The sequence below is a fragment of the Cherax quadricarinatus genome, chromosome 88, assembly GCF_038502225.1.
Source record: "Cherax quadricarinatus isolate ZL_2023a chromosome 88, ASM3850222v1, whole genome shotgun sequence".
Classification (NCBI taxonomy): domain Eukaryota; kingdom Metazoa; phylum Arthropoda; class Malacostraca; order Decapoda; family Parastacidae; genus Cherax; species Cherax quadricarinatus.
In genome coordinates this window covers 7,413,066-7,431,995 of record NC_091379.1, presented here as the reverse complement: position 1 = coordinate 7,431,995, position 18,930 = coordinate 7,413,066, and the positions used below count along the sequence as shown (strand labels likewise).

Genomic DNA, 18,930 nt, shown 5'->3' with positions numbered 1-18,930 from the left:
AATCCGGATAACTGACACGGCGCTTAAGAACGTAAACAATGATAGGATACTGAATCCGGATAACTGACACGGCGCTTAAGAACGTAAACAATGATAGTATACTGAATCCGGATAACTGACACGGCGCTTAAGAACGCAAACAATGATAGGATACTGAATCCGGATAACTGACACGGCGCTTAAGAACGCAAACAATGATAGGATACTGCATCCGGATAACCGACTTAATAACTGAACACGAAGTAAGGTTCGATATTGTGTGAGCTGTCAGTCACCCTTACAAACCCAACAAGAAGTAGTAAGTAATATTCTGGAGGAAATCTGTTGGTAAACTTTGTGTAAACTGTGTATATAGTGAAGCAGTTAGTATTAGTAGCTATTATATGATTGGTAATTATAATGTAGTGTTGAAATCTTTGCAAAAATTGTAATACTGGGTTGAAATCTTTGCCAAATATGTGTTAAAACTTTTATGTTGTGTCAGTCGAAATAAGTCAGTGTGACTTTTTTTGGGGGGTTATTCTAGGTGATTTACACTATATATGATAATTGTACTTGCGTGTACCTGTGCCTAAATAAATTTACATACTTAACATTTTTGGTGTCTTCTGTGTTTCTCCTTTGAAGGAGGCACCTTGATGCTGGCAAGGGGCTCTTGATACAAGGAATTGGATTTGTCCTGCCCATAGATGCAACATTTGGGTATTTTTTTTATTAACCAGACGTTTTGACTATACAGGTTTCTTCAGTTGAATATTGAAGTGACTAATGTACAGAGAACCTTCACGGCGCGCATAACGGAGATAAAACACCTCAATTATTGGGAGCGCTTGAGGTTCCTAAACCTGTATTCCCTGGAACGCAGGCGGGAGAGATACATGATTATATACACCTGAGGAACTAGTACCGAACTCGCACACGAAAATCACTCACTACGAAAGCAAAAGACTTGGCAGATGATGCAACATCCCCCCAATGAAAAGCAAGGGTGTCACTAGCACGTTAAGAGACAATACAATAAGTGTCAGGGGCCCGAGACTGTTCAACTGCCTCCCAGCATACATAAGGGGGATTAACAACAGACCCCTGGCAGTCTTCAAGCTGGCACTGGACAAGCACCTAAAGTTGGTACCTGACCAGCCGGGCTGTGGCTCGTACGTTGGTTTGCGTGCAGCCAGCAGTAACAGCCTGGTTGATCAGGCTCTGATCCACCAGGAGGCCTGGTCACAGACTGGGCCGTGGGGGCGTTGACCCCCGGAACTCTCTCCAGGTAAACTCCAGGTAAACTATGATCAACGTGAGTGAATTGAACAACCGACAAGGAAGAGGGACTGAACACCTCAAAATTTCCACTTCAAGTGTCTCCAGTATATTAATACCTTATTTATTGGACTGAAAAAGCCTCCAGAACAGGAAAAATGTTTCAGCAATAAATTACCTAAGTGTTGGACATGTATCTTGTTTATCTAGCAGAGTAATAATAATCTGTAATCATGCCAGATCAACCAGGCTATGATGGATAGGTGGGTGTGCGGTCCACCAGCAGCAACAGCCTGGTTGACTAGGCTAGCACCAGACAAGTCTGGCACATGGCTGGGCTTTAGGAGTAGAAAAACTCTTGGAAATCATTAAAGGTATATCAAAGGTATAAAGGTACTTACATATGAGCACTTACAGACATCAAAGCTGACAACATTACAAGTTGTACAGTCATTGGAAGGAGAACCTCTAAGTAAGCTGCACATATCTTAATAATGAAAAGAGCACTTACAACACAGCGATTTTTGCCTTAATTCACAGGTCACAGACAATAGAAGGCACAAGTTTGTTGTGGTTCACAGACCACAAAGGCTACAAGTTTTGCCTCTATTCACAGATCATAGAGATCACAAGCTTTGCCATGGTCCACAAAGCATAAACAACAGTGATCTATAGACTATATCTAACAGGCCACAAATTATACCATGGTTCACACACCATCATGGTCTACTTTTCAGAGATGCCATAAGCTTTGCCATGGTCTACAGTCCATAGGCCATAAGGTTTGCAGTGGTCAACAATCCACCATAGCATACAGACCACAGAGGCAGCAAGTTTTGCTTGATCCACAGACCACAGACAATGGAGGCCACAAGTTCTGCCTTGGTTTACAGACCACTGGCAACAGAAGCAATTTCTGCAATTGTTCATAGACCATAGACAACACACTACAAGTTCTGTGGTCTACCTGGCTTTGGATAAACCACCATAGTCTTCAGACCACATACAATAGAGGCCATATGCCTTACCTTGGTCCACAAATTATAATGGTCTTCAGACAGCCTTGGGCCACATGCTTCTGGATTTTAAACATACTATACTTTGTCTCGAGACCACTGTTGCCTACGTACGATCCATTTAACCACTGCTTTAAGATGGTAGAATATGTAATGTATTAACAGTTTGATATGTTATTCATTTTAGGGTCTTGTTAATTTCATATTTTCCCTAATTATTAGTTCATTATTCAGTGTTGTGTTGTATTCATTGTACATATTCCTCCTAAAGTCTTCAGTTTATGGTTCCATGAATTTAATAATAATATATCTTGTGGTCATCTAGTGGTATGCATGAACTGATGGTGAGGGGAAATACAGTGGACCCCCGACTTACGATATTAATTCATTCCAGAAGTCTGATCGGGTGCCATTACTGAACGAATTTGTTCCCATAAGGAATATTGTAAATTGGATTAGTCCATTTCAGACCCCCAAAAATACACGCACAAAAGCGTGTACAAAAATACACTTACATAATTGTTCGAGTTGGGAGCTGATCGTAAGGCGGGGGTCCACTGTAATTGTACAGTACTGTATTAAATTGAGTGTTGTTACAGTTATGAGTTTATATTAATAAAAAATTAGTTGCAGCTTGATTAGGTTTGTTTTCACTTTTCTGATACATTTAATTAAAAAAAGGTCTTACCTAGCTTTATAAGTTTAATGTGACAAAATGTTTGGAGAGAGAAAGCAATTTATATGTAGTAAATTGCAATATTAACTCAGATTCAACACTGAATTTTTCAGCTATTTGTTCAAATGGAAGGTCTTGAAAAAGAAAGAGGATCAAGAAATCTTTGTGATAAAGCAGAGGAAGAATCCTTAAAATACAAGAAGGAAGAAATATCTCGACCTGACACACCTGCTAGTGATGCCAGTGATGATTCATTTCACTCTCTTGAAGATGAAGACAGAGGAGTACAAAATCACCAGCTAGAACCCAGGTAACAGAGGAGTACAAAATCACCAGCTAGAACCCAGGTAACAGAGGAGTACAAAATCACCAGCTAGAACCCAGGTAACAGAGGAGTACAAAATCACCAGCTAGAACCCAGGTAACAGAGGAGTACAAAATCACCAGCTAGAACCCAGGTAACAGAGGAGTACAAAATCACCAGCTAGAACCCAGGTAACAGAGGAGTACAAAATCACCAGCTAGAACCCAGGTAACAGAGGAGTACAAAATCACCAGCTAGAACCCAGGTAACAGAGGAGTACAATATCACCAGCTAGAACCCAGGTAACAGAGGAGTACAATATCACCAGCTAGAACCCAGGTAACAGAGGAGTACAAAATCACCAGCTAGAACCCAGGTAACAGAGGAGTACAAAATCACCAGCTAGAACCCAGGTAACAGAGGAGTACAAAATCACCAGCTAGAACCCAGGTAACAGAGGAGTACAATATCACCAGCTAGAACCCAGGTAACAGAGGAGTACAATATCACCAGCTAGAACCCAGGTAACAGAGGAGTACAAAATCACCAGCTAGAACCCAGGTAACAGAGGAGTACAAAATCACCAGCTAGAACCCAGGTAACAGAGGAGTACAATATCACCAGCTAGAACCCAGGTAACAGAGGAGTACAATATCACCAGCTAGAACCCAGGTAACAGAGGAGTACAAAATCACCAGCTAGAACCCAGGTAACAGAGGAGTACAAAATCACCAGCTAGAACCCAGGTAACAGAGGAGTACAATATCACCAGCTAGAACCCAGGTAACAGAGGAGTACAATATCACCAGCTAGAACCCAGGTAACAGAGGAGTACAAAATCACCAGCTAGAACCCAGGTAACAGAGGAGTACAAAATCACCAGCTAGAACCCAGGTAACAGAGGAGTACAATATCACCAGCTAGAACCCAGGTAACAGAGGAGTACAATATCACCAGCTAGAACCCAGGTAACAGAGGAGTACAATATCACCAGCTAGAACCCAGGTAACAGAGGAGTACAAAATCACCAGCTAGAACCCAGGTAACAGAGGAGTACAAAATCACCAGCTAGAACCCAGGTAACAGAGGAGTACAAAATCACCAGCTAGAACCCAGGTAACAGAGGAGTACAAAATCACCAGCTAGAACCCAGGTAACAGAGGAGTACAATATCACCAGCTAGAACCCAGGTAACAGAGGAGTACAATATCACCAGCTAGAACCCAGGTAACAGAGGAGTACAAAATCACCAGCTAGAACCCAGGTAACAGAGGAGTACAATATCACCAGCTAGAACCCAGGTAACAGAGGAGTACAATATCACCAGCTAGAACCCAGGTAACAGAGGAGTACAATATCACCAGCTAGAACCCAGGTAACAGAGGAGTACAAAATCACCAGCTAGAACCCAGGTAACAGAGGAGTACAAAATCACCAGCTAGAACCCAGGTAACAGAGGAGTACAAAATCACCAGCTAGAACCCAGGTAACAGAGGAGTACAAAATCACCAGCTAGAACCCAGGTAACAGAGGAGTACAAAATCACCAGCTAGAACCCAGGTAACAGAGGAGTACAAAATCACCAGTTATAACCCAGGTAACAGAGGAGTACAAAATCACCAGCTAGAACCCAGGTAACAGAGGAGTACAAAATCACCAGCTAGAACCCAGGTAACAGAGGAGTACAAAATCACCAGCTAGAACCCAGGTAACAGAGGAGTACAATATCACCAGCTAGAACCCAGGTAACAGAGGAGTACAATATCACCAGCTAGAACCCAGGTAACAGAGGAGTACAAAATCACCAGCTAGAACCCAGGTAACAGAGGAGTACAAAATCACCAGCTAGAACCCAGGTAACAGAGGAGTACAAAATCACCAGCTAGAACCCAGGTAACAGAGGAGTACAAAATCACCAGCTAGAACCCAGGTAACAGAGGAGTACAAAATCACCAGCTAGAACCCAGGTAACAGAGGAGTACAAAATCACCAGCTAGAACCCAGGTAACAGAGGAGTACAAAATCACCAGCTAGAACCCAGGTAACAGAGGAGTACAAAATCACCAGCTAGAACCCAGGTAACAGAGGAGTACAAAATCACCAGCTAGAACCCAGGTAATAGAGGAGTACAAAATCACCAGTTATAACCCAGGTAACAGAGGAGTACAAAATCACCAGCTAGAACCCAGGTAACAGAGGAGTACAAAATCACCAGTTATAACCCAGGTAACAGAGGAGTACAAAATCACCAGTTATAACCCAGGTAACAGAGGAGTACAAAATCACCAGCTAGAACCCAGGTAACAGAGGAGTACAAAATCACCAGCTAGAACCCAGGTAATAGAGGAGTACAAAATCACCAGTTATAACCCAGGTAACAGAGGAGTACAAAATCACCAGCTAGAACCCAGGTAACAGAGGAGTACAAAATCACCAGTTATAACCCAGGTAACAGAGGAGTACAAAATCACCAGTTATAACCCAGGTAACAGAGGAGTACAAAATCACCAGCTAGAACCCAGGTAGCAGAGGAGTACAAAATCACCAGCTAGAACCCAGGTAACAGAGGAGTACAATATCACCAGATAGAACCCAGGTAACAGAGGAGTACAATATCACCAGATAGAACCCAGGTAACAGAGGAGTACAAAATCACCAGTTATAACCTAGGTAACAGAGGAGTACAAAATCACCAGCTAGAACCCAGGTAACAGAGGAGTACAATATCACCAGATAGAACCCAGGTAACAGAGGAGTACAAAATCACCAGTTATAACCCAGGTAACAGAGGAGTACAAAATCACCAGCTAGAACCCAGGTAACAGAGGAGTACAAAATCACCAGCTAGAACCCAGGTAACAGAGGAGTACAATATCACCAGATAGAACCCAGGTAACAGAGGAGTACAAAATCACCAGCTAGAACCCAGGTAACAGAGGAGTACAATATCACCAGATAGAACCCAGGTAACAGAGGAGTACAATATCACCAGATAGAACCCAGGTAACAGAGGAGTACAAAATCACCAGCTAGAACCCAGGTAACAGAGGAGTACAATATCACCAGATAGAACCCAGGTAACAGAGGAGTACAATATCACCAGATAGAACCCAGGTAATCCTTTTCCAACAGGATATTTTAAATGTGGGGCTTCTGTTATTATATTTAGTAATGTTTGAATTAAAATTTTTATAAGCATTGAGTGATGAAAAGGGCAAAACCACTTAATGGAAGGGCGTCAGGGATCATGGAAGGGTGCCAGTGGTCACTGAAGGGTTCCAAGGGTCATGGAAGGGTGCCAGGGGTCATGGAAGGGTGCCGGGGTCATGGAAGAGCACCATGGTCATGGAAGGGTGCCAGGGATCATGGAAGAGCACCAGGGGTCATGGAAGGGTGTCATAGATCATGCTAGGGTGCCAAGGGTCATGGAAGGGTGCCAGGGATCATAGAAGGGCACCAGGGATCATGGAATGGTGCCATGGATCATGAAATGGTGCCACGTATCATGGAAGAAAAATGAAACGCAAGTCCTGATACAAAGAGGATCATCTGAGGCCCAAGTATACTGATCTCTTTTAACCTATGCTTCATTTTTCTAGGTGATACCACACTTTTCATGTTCAGCAATCAACAAATATTAGATGCTTAACATTTCTCGTCTTGGGTTAGGAAATAGTAATTATTTTTCTTTTCATTTCATGTTCCAACAGTACATCAGAAGAGATTGATGGATCATCTGAAGAATGTGATTCATCAAACATCCTAGTAATTGAACCAGATGGGAAAGATGGAACAGAAAGTCATGAATATCTGCCTGCCATTGATAAGATGTCAGAAAGTTCTTGGGGGAAACAGGAAGAACAAGAGCATGTGGATGATGATGAGGAAGAAGATTTTGTAGATGAAGAATACCTGAAAGACCTTGAGCTTAATATGAGCGATGAGGAAAAACAGGTAAGAGTTTTTATTTTCAAGAGTAATTAGGAAGTATTGCACAGAATCGAAACTACATTTTATGTCTTTTTAATCTTTTATTTCAAAAGTAGGATGCCGTAAATAATTTATATATGCCATTTCTTGCAGGACTTAGCAGATATGACCTAACAATATCTTGAAAGTTTTCTTGCAGTCATTTATAAAAAATAAATGCATTTAGTAAAAAGTTATATGCAGGATTAATAATTTTGGGACTGTTATCTTTTTGTCTTGTGTAATATTAATTACATGATTTAGGCTTCCTTTAGAGATTAAATTATTTTTGCATCACAATTTAAATAGGATAAATTAAATCACTAGTACAGTAATTTAATTTAAATATTATTTTTAATGTACACTGGGTTGTAATTTCTTGCAGGCTAAGAAAGAAGAGAGTCAAAATCACAAAGAAAATGGTAACATCAGCTTCAAGGCAGGCCTGTTTCAGGAAGCTGTGATTTCTTACACTGCAGGACTCAGGATATGCCCTTTATCATACCCAAAAGATCGTGCTATACTTTACTCTAACAGGGCAGCAGCAAATGCCAAATTGGTTAGTAAATATCTCATATTGTTATATCATACTCTCCATTCAGTATAACAATATAAGTATGTAGTTGTGTATGAGGGCTGTATTAACAAATTGAAGAGCATCTACAAATACAAAATTTGGTCTTAGGTCCACATTGCAGATCTGTATGATGACTGATGCAACATGATAGCCCTTCTTCAAAACATCCTTAACTTGAAACAGCCCTGGCTGTTAATATAAACATTAGAAAAAAGAGCTCTGTAATAGGCCTATTGACATACAGTGGGTTCTGATATTCAGAACACTTGTGAGTTGACCTGACTGGTTTTCTTTTAGCTTCACTTCTAACCTATCCTTTTAGCAGTATTGCAGCTTTCATAATTATTACAGTACAGAATACAGGTAATGTTTTTATTAAATTATAAGCCTTACTTTCTACATTTTTCTTTCAGCTATAAATACAGCACAGTAGATGCATCACTTACAATATTAATGCATTCCTGAAAACTATTCATAAATCAGATGTTTGCAACTAAGAACTAATTTCCTAATGGACTCCTGCGTTAAAATCAGATTTGCATTCCTGAGCTATTCCTTTACCTCCTTCCCTCTCTTGCATTCCTTTCCTCTCTCCCATCATATCTGATACAAGAGTAGGAATAGAAAGCAATCTCTATCCCTTCTGTATTCAAGCCCCACACCATATTATACCCTCTTACTGTCCATCACTAAAACACCATATACCATTCCCACACTATGCTTCATCCACACCACCCTCACACTGTACGTACCCTACCACTCTCAGACTAATGAACCTCAACAGTGGTATGCCCACACTGGATGCCACTTCCACAGTGTACTGTGCCCCTGCACAATACTCTGCCCCTACAATGTCCATACTATGTCTCCCACTGTTGTTTTTTTTGCCAGTGACACTGTGCTTTGGGAGATTCTGGAGAGAAGTTGCAAATGTTGGTGTCATAAGAGGTGACTAAAATGCCAGGAGCAAGGGGCTAGTAACCCCTTCTTCTGTAAACATTACTAAATTTAAAAACAAAAACTTTTCAGGTCACCCTGCCTCAGTGGGATATGACCAGTGTGCTAAAAAATAATAAATAAACAGTATTTGATTTTTCAGGATAAAAAAAAGAAGGCAATTAGTGACTGCAGTAAAGCAATAGATCTGGATGGTGTTTATACAAAAGCTATACTGAGACGTGCAAATCTCAATGAAGAAACTGAAAATTTAGACGAGGCATTAAAAGACTTCCAGCGTGTGTTAGAATTAGACCCAGCAAGTAAAGAATCACATGAGGCTGTTAGAGTAAGTAAAATATTAAAAGTACTGTATTTTGCTTGTACAGTACTATTATTTATGTAGTAAAATTTATATTACTTGAGGAATCCTAGTGCAGCATTGTATAGTGGAGCCCTGAGTTTCGAACTTTCTTCATTCCAGAAGGCTGTTCGAGTGCCGTTACCAAATGAATTTATTCCCATAAGGAATAACGTAAATTGGATTAGTCCGTTTCAGACCCCCAAAAATACACTTACAAAAACACTTACAATAATACACTTACATAATTGGTCGAATTGGGAGCAGTTCGAAACTCGGGGTTCTACTGTATTTTATTTCCATTTAGATACTGGTAAGTAATTCAGGCCCTTTTACTTAAGATGAGCATTTTATTAGCATATTCATTTTGTTTTAAAATGATGCCCTATACCAATGAAAAAATTAGCATAATTAAAAAAGGAGCAATTCATATATTCATAAAACTTCATTTAAATACAATGAACCTTTTTTATATAAAGAGCTACCCCTCATGGAAGGTTCCTTGATGTTGGTGAGGGGCTCTTGATTTAGGGAATTGGATCTGTGCTCCAGTTCCCCGAATTAAGCCTGAATGCCTTCCACATCCCCCCCCCCCTGGGCGCTGTATAATCCTACGGGTTTAGCGCTTCTCCCTTGATTATAATAATAATAATTATATAAAGAGCTAGAAATTGCATAGTTTTTAGGTGCTTATGCAGTAATACTGCTGAGGACGTGTGTTATCTATAGCTATTTTCTTATTTTCCTTTTTCTTTTAATCTTTATATTGGGCAGTACACTTATAGTACTGTGTTGTGGACTACTATGTCTATCTAATATTATGCACAAATTATAGTTTCTTCAAATGAAATGCTACATAACCTATTTATCTTGGCTCACATGTATCATATTTATACCCATTCAAAAAATCTGTGTCCTTGATACCATAACAGTACAGTGGACCCCCGCTTTACGATCACCTCCCAATGCCACCAATTATGCAAGTGTATTTATGTAAGTGCATTTGTACATGTATGTTTGGGGGTCTGAAATGGACTAATCTAATTTACAATGTTCCTTATGGGAACAAATTCAGTCAGTGCTGGCACCTGAACATACTTCTGGAATGAAAAAATATCGTAAACCGGGGGTCTACTGTATATCTTCGATAAAATTTTGGCAGTCAAGGCACGAGGACATAATTTATGGGAAGAAAATACTGTTAGAGGTATCTTTGTGTAATAATCTTCCAGATAACAGATATTGTACACTGATACTACCAGCAGTGTTAATTTTATACCACATTGATAATTTCCACCAAATTGGGGTGACCCAAGGAAGGAAACATTCAATATTACTCATTCAAAAGCTGTCTTGGCAGAAGAACACAGACATTATAATTAACTTTATAATTCATGATTTATAATTTTCAGTCATAACTCATAAAAGTGTATGTTACAGTTAAGTGATTTTGTTTTCAGAGGTTACCAGACATGATCAACGAGAGGAATGAAAAGCTAAAGGAAGAAATGATAGGTAAGTCACAGCATATTTTTCAAATTTGTCTAGATTTATAGTTTAATATTTTTCCAATTGTTTTTTGTAATTTTAAAGTACTGTATATGTGATTCATGAAATTTCTTATAGTTAAAATGCAGAGTAATCTTAAATAAAAATCTTCTCCCACCTTGGCATTCCAGTTTATAAACTGTTGCCAGCATTATATCCTCTTATTTAATCTTGGGAAAAGAAACTACCTACTGGTAATAGAATTCTTGACTTCATATTAAGAAGTATAAATAATAGAAGTTATCCATGGGGAAGTGGAACAGAATTCTTCCTCCAAAAGCCATGCGTGTCATAAGAGGCGACTAAAATGCCGGGGGCAAGGGGCTACTAACCTCTTCTCCTGTACTGCGTATTTTTTTTTTTTTTTTTTTCAACAAGTCGGCCGTCTCCCACCGAGGCAGGGTGACCCAAAAAAGAAAGAAAATCCCCAAAAAGAAAATACTTTCATCATCATTCAACACTTTCACCACACTCACACATTATCACTGCTTTTGCAGAGGTGCTCAGAATACAACAGTTCAGAAGCATATACATATAAAGATACACAACATATCCCTCCAAACTGCCAATATCCCAAACCCCTCCTTTAAAGTGCAGGCATTGTACTTCCCATTTCCAGGACTCAAGTCCGACTATATGAAAATAACCGGTTTCCCTGAATCCCTTCACTAAATATTACCCTGCTCACACTCCAACAGATCGTCAGGTCCCAAGTATCATTCGCCTCCATTCACTCCTATCTAACACGCTCATGCACGCTTGCTGGAAGTCCAAGCCCCTAGCCCACAAAACCTCCTTTACCCCCTCTTTCCAACCCTTTCGAGGACGACCCCTATCCCTCCTTCCTTCCCCTATAGATTTATATGCTTTCCATGTCATTACACTTTGATCCATTCTCTCTAAATGACCATACCACCTCAACAACCCCTCTTCTGCCCTCTGACTAATGCTTTTATTAACTCCACACCTTCTCCTAATTTCCACACTCCGAATTTTCTGCATAATATTTACACCACACATTGCCCTTAGACAGGACATCTCCACTGCCTCCAACCATCTCCTCGCTGCTGCATTTACCACCCAAACTTCACGTCCATATAAGAGTGTTGGTACTACTATGCTTTCATACATTCCCTTCTTTGCCTCCATAGATAACGTTTTTTGACTCCACATATACCTCAACGCACCACTCACCTTTTTTCCCTCATCAATTCTATGATTAACCTCATCCTTCATAAATCCATCCGCCGACACGTCAACTCCCAAGTATCTGAAAACATTCACTTCTTCCATACTCCTCCTCCCCAATTTGATATCCAATTTTTCTTTATCTAAATCATTTGATACCCTCATCACCTTACTCTTTTCTATGTTCACTTTCAACTTTCTACCTTTACACACATTCTCAAAACTCATCCACTAACCTTTGCAATTTTTCTTTAGAATCTCCCATAAGCACAGTATCATCAGCAAAAAGTAACTGTGTCAATTCCCATTTTGAATTTGATTCCCCATAATTTAATCCCACCCCTCTCCCGAACACCCTAGCATTTACTTCTTTTACAACCCCATCTATAAATATATTAAACAACCATGGTAACATTACACGTCCCTGTCTAAGACCTACTTTTACCTGGAAGTATTCTCCCTCTCTTCTACACACCCTAACCTGAGCCTCACTATCCTCATAAAAACTCTTTACAGCATTTAATAACTTACCACCTATTCCATATACTTGCAACATCTGCCACATTGCTCCTCTATCCAATCTATCATATGCCTTTTCTAAATCCATAAATGCAATAAAAACTTCCCTACCTTTATCTAAATACTGTTCACATATATGCTTCAATGTAAACACTTGATCTACACATCCCCTACCCACTCTGAAGCCTCCCTGCTCATCCGCAATCCTACATTCTGTCTTACCTCTAATTCTTTCAATTATAACCCTACCGTATACTTTTCCTGGTATACTCAGTAAACTTATTCCTCTATAATTTTTACAATCTCTTTTGTCCCCTTTCCCTTTATATAAAGGGACTATACATGCTCTCTGCCAATCCCTAGGTACCTTCTCCTCTTTCATACATTTATTAAACAAAAGTACCAACCACTCCAACACTATATCCCCCCCTGCTTTTAACATTTCTGTCATGATCCCATCAGTTCCAGCTGCTTTACCCCCTTTCATTCTACGTAATGCCTCATGTACCTCCACCACACTTACATTCTGCTCTTCTTCACTCCTAAAAGATGGTATACCTCCCTGGCCAGTGCATGAAATTACCGCCTCCCTTTCTTCCTTAACATTTAAAAGTTCCTCAAAATATTCTCGCCATCTACCTAATACCTCCCTCTCCCCATCTACTAACTCCCCTACTCTGTTTTTAACTGACAAATCCATACTTTCCCTAGGCTTTCTTAACTTGTTTAACTCTCTCCAAAATTTTTTCTTATTTTCATTAAAATTTCTTGACAGTGCCTCTCCCACTCTTTCATCTGCTCTCCTTTTGCACTCTCTTAGCACTCTCTTCACCTTTCTTTTACTCTCCATATACTCTGCTCTTCTTATAACACTTCTGCTTTGTAAAAACCTCTCGTAAGCTACCTTTTTCTCTTTTATCACACCCTTTACTTCATCATTCCACCAATCACTCCTCTTTCCTCCTGCCCCCACCCTCCTATAACCACAAACATCTGCCCCACATTCTAATACTGCATTTTTAAAACTATTCCAACCCTCTTCAACCCCCCCACTACTCATCTTTGCATATATCTTTGTATATATTACTAGATATAAAATGAAATTTTCATTTTTCTCTTTGGGCAACCCTGCCTCGGTGGGATACAGCTGGTTTGTTGAAAGAAGAAATAAAAAAGTCCTAAGGTTATGCTCCAGCTTTGGTATGGAAAGGCCTCATTTAGATTATTATAATTATAATTATGGGGGAGTGCTAAACCCATAGGATTATACAGAGCATGTGGAGGGAATGGAAGGTACTCAGGCTCAGTTAAGGGAACCAGAGCACAGATCCAATTCCCTAGATCAAGAGCCCCTCACCAGCATCTAGGAACCTCTCTTGAGGGGCATTTAGATTATGTTCCTTGGTTCTGGACTCCATTATAGAATGTAAATCAAGTATTTGTGTTAAGGTATATTACTGGGCAATGCTTAGATTGTGGATATGATGGAATAGATAGGGAAGTGATGTGGCAGGTGCTGCAGATGTTTGGAATTGGTGGTACGTTGTTAAGAGCTTTGAAGAGTACAGGTGTCCCTCAACATTCGCGAGGGTTAGGGGATCAAGATCCTCGCGAATGTTTAAAAACCGTGAATGTTTGGTGCCCCAATATATTGTAGGGAAATATAATACAATACTGCTTAACTTGTTGAACCATGAACAATCATAAAATACATGAAAACGTCGTAAGTTGTACTAAATATATACATGTTATGCTTTAATAACATGTATGTTATTAAATACCACAGACTCCACCACTGCCTCCACCACTGCCTCAACCAATGCGAGTCCCTACTACCCTCCCTCCGACCCCCGCAACTGGCAGCCAGCCCTCCCACCACTCAGTGTGGTGAGTGTTTTGTTTGTTCATTATTTGCTATTAAACTACAGTATAAATAATGTAAACACATTCATGACTGCATATTGGAATGGCTATTTGAACAGGTATTGGACGGTGACATCATGTGTTTACTCTTGAACACAGCAAAGAATCAAACATTTCTGCTACTGCTAATAATAACAGTAGTAATAATAATATTAATAATAATAATAATAACAATAATACGATATAATTGAAGAAGGAAATTGTACAAAAATACGAGGGAGTGGTTGACACATCGTCAGTGTGACTTTGTTTATGCTGGAGTGAACATTAGTCTCCCTGCTCTTCCAAACATTTCACAATAATTCAGTGGTTGAGGCAGTGGTAGAGGCAGTGATAGAGACAGTGATAGAGGCAGTGGGAGAGGCAGTGGTATTTACTAACATATACGTATGTTATAAATAATAATAGTACATGTTAATATTAATAACATTTATAATAATAATAATAATAATAATAATAATAATAAATGTTATTCATAATGTACTATTATTATTTATAACATATATGTTAGTAAATATCACTGCCTTTATCACTGCCTCTATCGCTGCCTCTACCACTGCCTCTATCACTGCCTCTACCACTGCCTCTACCACTGCCTCTATCACCTCTACCACTGCCTCAACCACTCCAGTCACACTCAATCTACAAGCACCAAACAATGAATTATTGTGAAATGTTTGGAAGAGCAGGGAGACTAATGTTCACTCCAGCATAAACAAAGCCACACTGACGATGTGTCAACCACTCCCTCGTATTTTTGTACAATTTCCTTCTTCAATTATATCGTATTATTATTATTATTATTATTATTATTATTACTATTGTTATTATTAGCAGTAGCAGAAATGTTCGATTCTTTGCTGTGTTCAAGAGTAAACACATGATGTCACCGTCCAATACCTGTCCAAATAGCCATTCCAATATGCAGTCATGAATGTGTTTACATTATTTATACTGTAGTTTAATAGCAAATAATGAACAAACAAAACACTCACCACACTGAGTGGTGGGAGGGCTGGCTGCCAGTTGCGGGGGTCGGAGGGAGGGTAGTAGGGACTCGCAGGTGGCGGGAAACTTGAATATGATTTGGCGGCTGGGAATTTGGTGGCTGGGAATTTGGCGGTTGGGAATTCGTGAATGTGTGAAGCCCGCGAAAGCTGAAAACGTGAATGTTGAGGGAGACCTGTACCTGTTAGGAGTGATTTAACATCCAGAAGGCTTATGTGTGTGTTAGATAAGAGTAAATGGAGACAAATGGCTTTTAATAGATGTGCTATTGGAGTGTGAACAAAATAACTTTTATGAAGGGATTCAAGGAAACTGATTAGCCAAACTTGAGTCCTGGAGATGGGAGGGGCAGTGCCTTTGCCCTGGTTGGGTGGGGATGTTGAAGTTGGAGGGCAATCTAATTGTGATGGAAAGATGGTAATTGAATAAATGATGGTGAATGTTTTTCTTTGGGTCACCCTGCTTTGGCAGATGGATGTTGAGTAAAAAAAAAATTATAAGGAGAGTGTAGCTCAAATTAGGGTATGTAGGAGGGAAGTGGTAATTTCCAGTAGATTTAACTGCATCATCCAGTTTTTCTAATTACAGTACAGTGGTACCCCGAGTTTCGTACAGCTCCCAACTCAAACAATTATGTAAGTGTATTAAGATAAGATTTCATTCGGATTTTTAACCCTGGAGGGTTAGCCACCCGGGATAACCCAAGAAAGTCAGTGTGTCCTTGAGGACTGTCTAACTTATTTCCATTGGGGGTCCTCAATCTTGTCCCCCAGGATGCGACCCACACCAGTCGACTAACACCCAGGTACCTATTTGCTGCTTGGTGAACAGGACAACAGGTGTAAGGAAACAAGTCGAAATGTTTCCACCTGCTGAGAATCGAACCCGGGCCTTCCATGTGTGAAGCTGGAGCTTTAGCTACCAGGCCACTGCCCCACCCCATTATTGTAAGTGTATTTTTGGGGGGTCTGAAACGGACTAATCTAATTTACATTATTCCTTACGGGAACAAGTTTGTTTGGTAATGGCTCTCGAACAGCCTTCTGGAATGAATTATGGCCGAAACTCGGGGTACCACTGTATTTGAATTATTAGAAAAAGTTGGTGTCCATAAAGTCCATGGAGTCATAAAGTTAATCATCCTTCTTTTATTGGGTCTTTTTTTTTTTTGTCTATATTCGCATTTGCAGTACCACTCAGTAGAAATGGTATTTCTAATTACAATACCTCCATATTGTTTTATTCTCAGCCTTTCTATGGTACTTGTTCTTTGGTTTTTCTAACTACTCTGTCCCTCTTGCTTAACTAGATTTTTAAACAAATGGTTGTTTTGTGTCTGTGAGGTTCTACATGTAATCAGGCATCATTAATATAGACAATTTCCTATGTCTTCTTCTTCTTTCAACACACCAGCCGTATCCCACCGAGGCGGGGTGGCCCAAAAGGAAAAACAAAAGTGTCTCCCTTCATATTTAGTAATATATACAGGAGAAGGGGTTACTAGCCCCTTGCTCCTGGCATTTTAGTCGCCTCTTACAACACGCATAGCTTACGGAGGAAGAATTCTGTTCCACTTCCCCATGGAGATAAGAGGAAATAAACAAGAACAAGAGCTAGTAAGAAAATAGAAGAAAACCCAGAGGGGTGTGTATACATATGCTTGTACATGTATGTGTAGTGTGACCTAAGTGTAAGCAGAAGTAGCAAGACGTACCTGAAACCTTGCATGTTTATGAGACAGAAAAAAAACACCAGCAATCCTACCATCGTGTAAAACAATTACAGGCGTACGTTTTACACTCACTTGGCAGGACGGTAGTACCTCCCTGGGCGGTTGCTGTCTACCAACCTACTACCTAGGAATTTCCTATGTACATTGCATTATATATGTTCCTTCACAGGTAAACTGAAGGACTTGGGAAATATGTTTCTTCGGCCCTTCGGACTGTCAACAAGAAACTTTGAACTCAAGCAAGATCCAGGCTCTGGAGGCTACAACATAAGCTTCAAACAGAATCCTAATAGCTAGTAATTATTTCCTTATTATTGATGAATTAGTTTGCATATTTACAACCATATTTGTGTGGCTATATATTTTGTTAATACAGTCTTGATTATGTTTTCTCTGTATGTAATGAAATAGTATGCTGTATTTACTTCATAAATTTTATTTTCACTTCATGTTGCAGTATGATAATGTGTAGATTTTACACAGTACTTGTAAGGGATCATGGGTGTCAGTCTGTGGCCTTCCCACATACCAGCAGTAAACTCAAGCTTAACAGCAGTACTAGGTTTAAGGTATGGTATCAAGATCTCATGTTTCAAGATTCAGTATTTGAATGGTCTCAAGAACTCTACATTTTATACAAAGAAACTCAGTACTGTATTCAAGAAGAATGCGAAGATATTTGTTATAATCACCTGGAGTAAATTACAGTATTTTCAATAATTTTTTCAACACTTTTGTTATCTATGTAGTTAATTCCATTCACAAATATAATTTCATTAAGTTTTCCTAGACTTTGAGGATTTATACTGTGTAATGTGATTTCACTTGTGCTCACGAAATTCTTTACCATCACTAGTGTATAGTCGCTGAATATTGTCTTCACTAATTCTTACACCTATGTACTGCCATACAAAGAAATGAGGGACTGGTTTTTGAAAAGTGAAGGGACTGATTCCTAGTTCACATCTCAAACTACCAGAGCTACTTTGAATAATGACCAAATCATGGCAGGTTTAGATTGTGATCAGCAAGGCCAGCTGCTTTAATTTCAATGTTTGTAATTGTTTTTTAAACTTTATTTGTAGTAGTACTAGTTTGGCTTTTACGTGTGTACTTTATATAAATATATATCACGTGAATCTTATGATTAAGATATATGAACCAGGCAATTTGGAAATAATTAGAACAGTTTTCTGAGAGCAATGCTTTACTGTCAGTTATTTTATGTTGGCTTGTATCACAGAAAATCTATCCAGTTTCTTCTTGAACCATCACAGAAAATGGGTCCAGCTTCTACAGTGCCTCAAGTAATTTTAACTACTGTGTATTATACATAACTAGTACAGTGTATTACCCTCATAACATCTCCCCCTCCCATAAACCAAGAGTCTTGGGCAAGAATAATCCCTAATTTTTATTATTCAAAAGATTTTCTGTGATTTACCTAAAATTAAAAGCTAATGTATACCTATGGGTATACACAAGAATGCTGAGAAGTATTTACAACACCCTCAATAAAGTTGTGCACATCAGTTGTCTTGAGTATGCCTGGTCTCTCCAGGTCATTTGCCTGTATACAATACAAACCAGTCTTCTACAGCTGGATGATGATTTGTTTTTATGAAGACTTCAATTTTCAGCCTTCACTCCCTGGCATCAGGCAGTGCTAAACCCACAAAAAGTTCACCTGGTATCTTAATATTATAGTGGAAGCCCATGGGAAAATTGCTAAACCCATAGGGATCATACATGACTAAGGAGGCAACCAAGTTCAATTCTCTCTGGCATGACTGTTCTGCTGCCTTGCCTCCTTGCAATGAGGAATGCAGGGTAGTTCTAATTCCTTGAATCAAGAGCCCTTAACTGACATACCTTATACCAGTTTTTCTACTCCCAGGCCTCTTCAAGGGGGG

The 18,930-nt window shown here is 39.5% G+C and overlaps 1 protein-coding gene across 3 annotated transcripts in view; it reads left to right on the top strand.

The window, feature by feature from the left end:
* The first annotated feature begins 149 nt into the window (after positions 1-149).
* Ttc1 (Tetratricopeptide repeat domain 1) overlaps positions 150-18,930 on the top strand; it is a 34,354-nt gene continuing 15,573 nt past the window's right edge. Inside the window, exons 1-7 of one of the 3 annotated variants that reach the window (XM_053790740.2) lie at positions 150-298; positions 3,066-3,262; positions 6,967-7,210; positions 7,611-7,784; positions 8,902-9,087; positions 10,560-10,614; positions 17,187-17,313. In XM_053790740.2, coding sequence (XP_053646715.1) covers positions 3,078-3,262; positions 6,967-7,210; positions 7,611-7,784; positions 8,902-9,087; positions 10,560-10,614; positions 17,187-17,313 — 971 coding nt within the window. In that variant the 5' untranslated portion in view covers positions 150-298; positions 3,066-3,077. Of the gene's footprint in view, positions 363-3,065; positions 3,263-6,966; positions 7,211-7,610; positions 7,785-8,901; positions 9,088-10,559; positions 10,615-17,186; positions 18,550-18,930 lie in introns of those variants that run through there. The other 2 variants (XM_053790739.2, XM_053790741.2) reach the window with 2 other exon arrangements.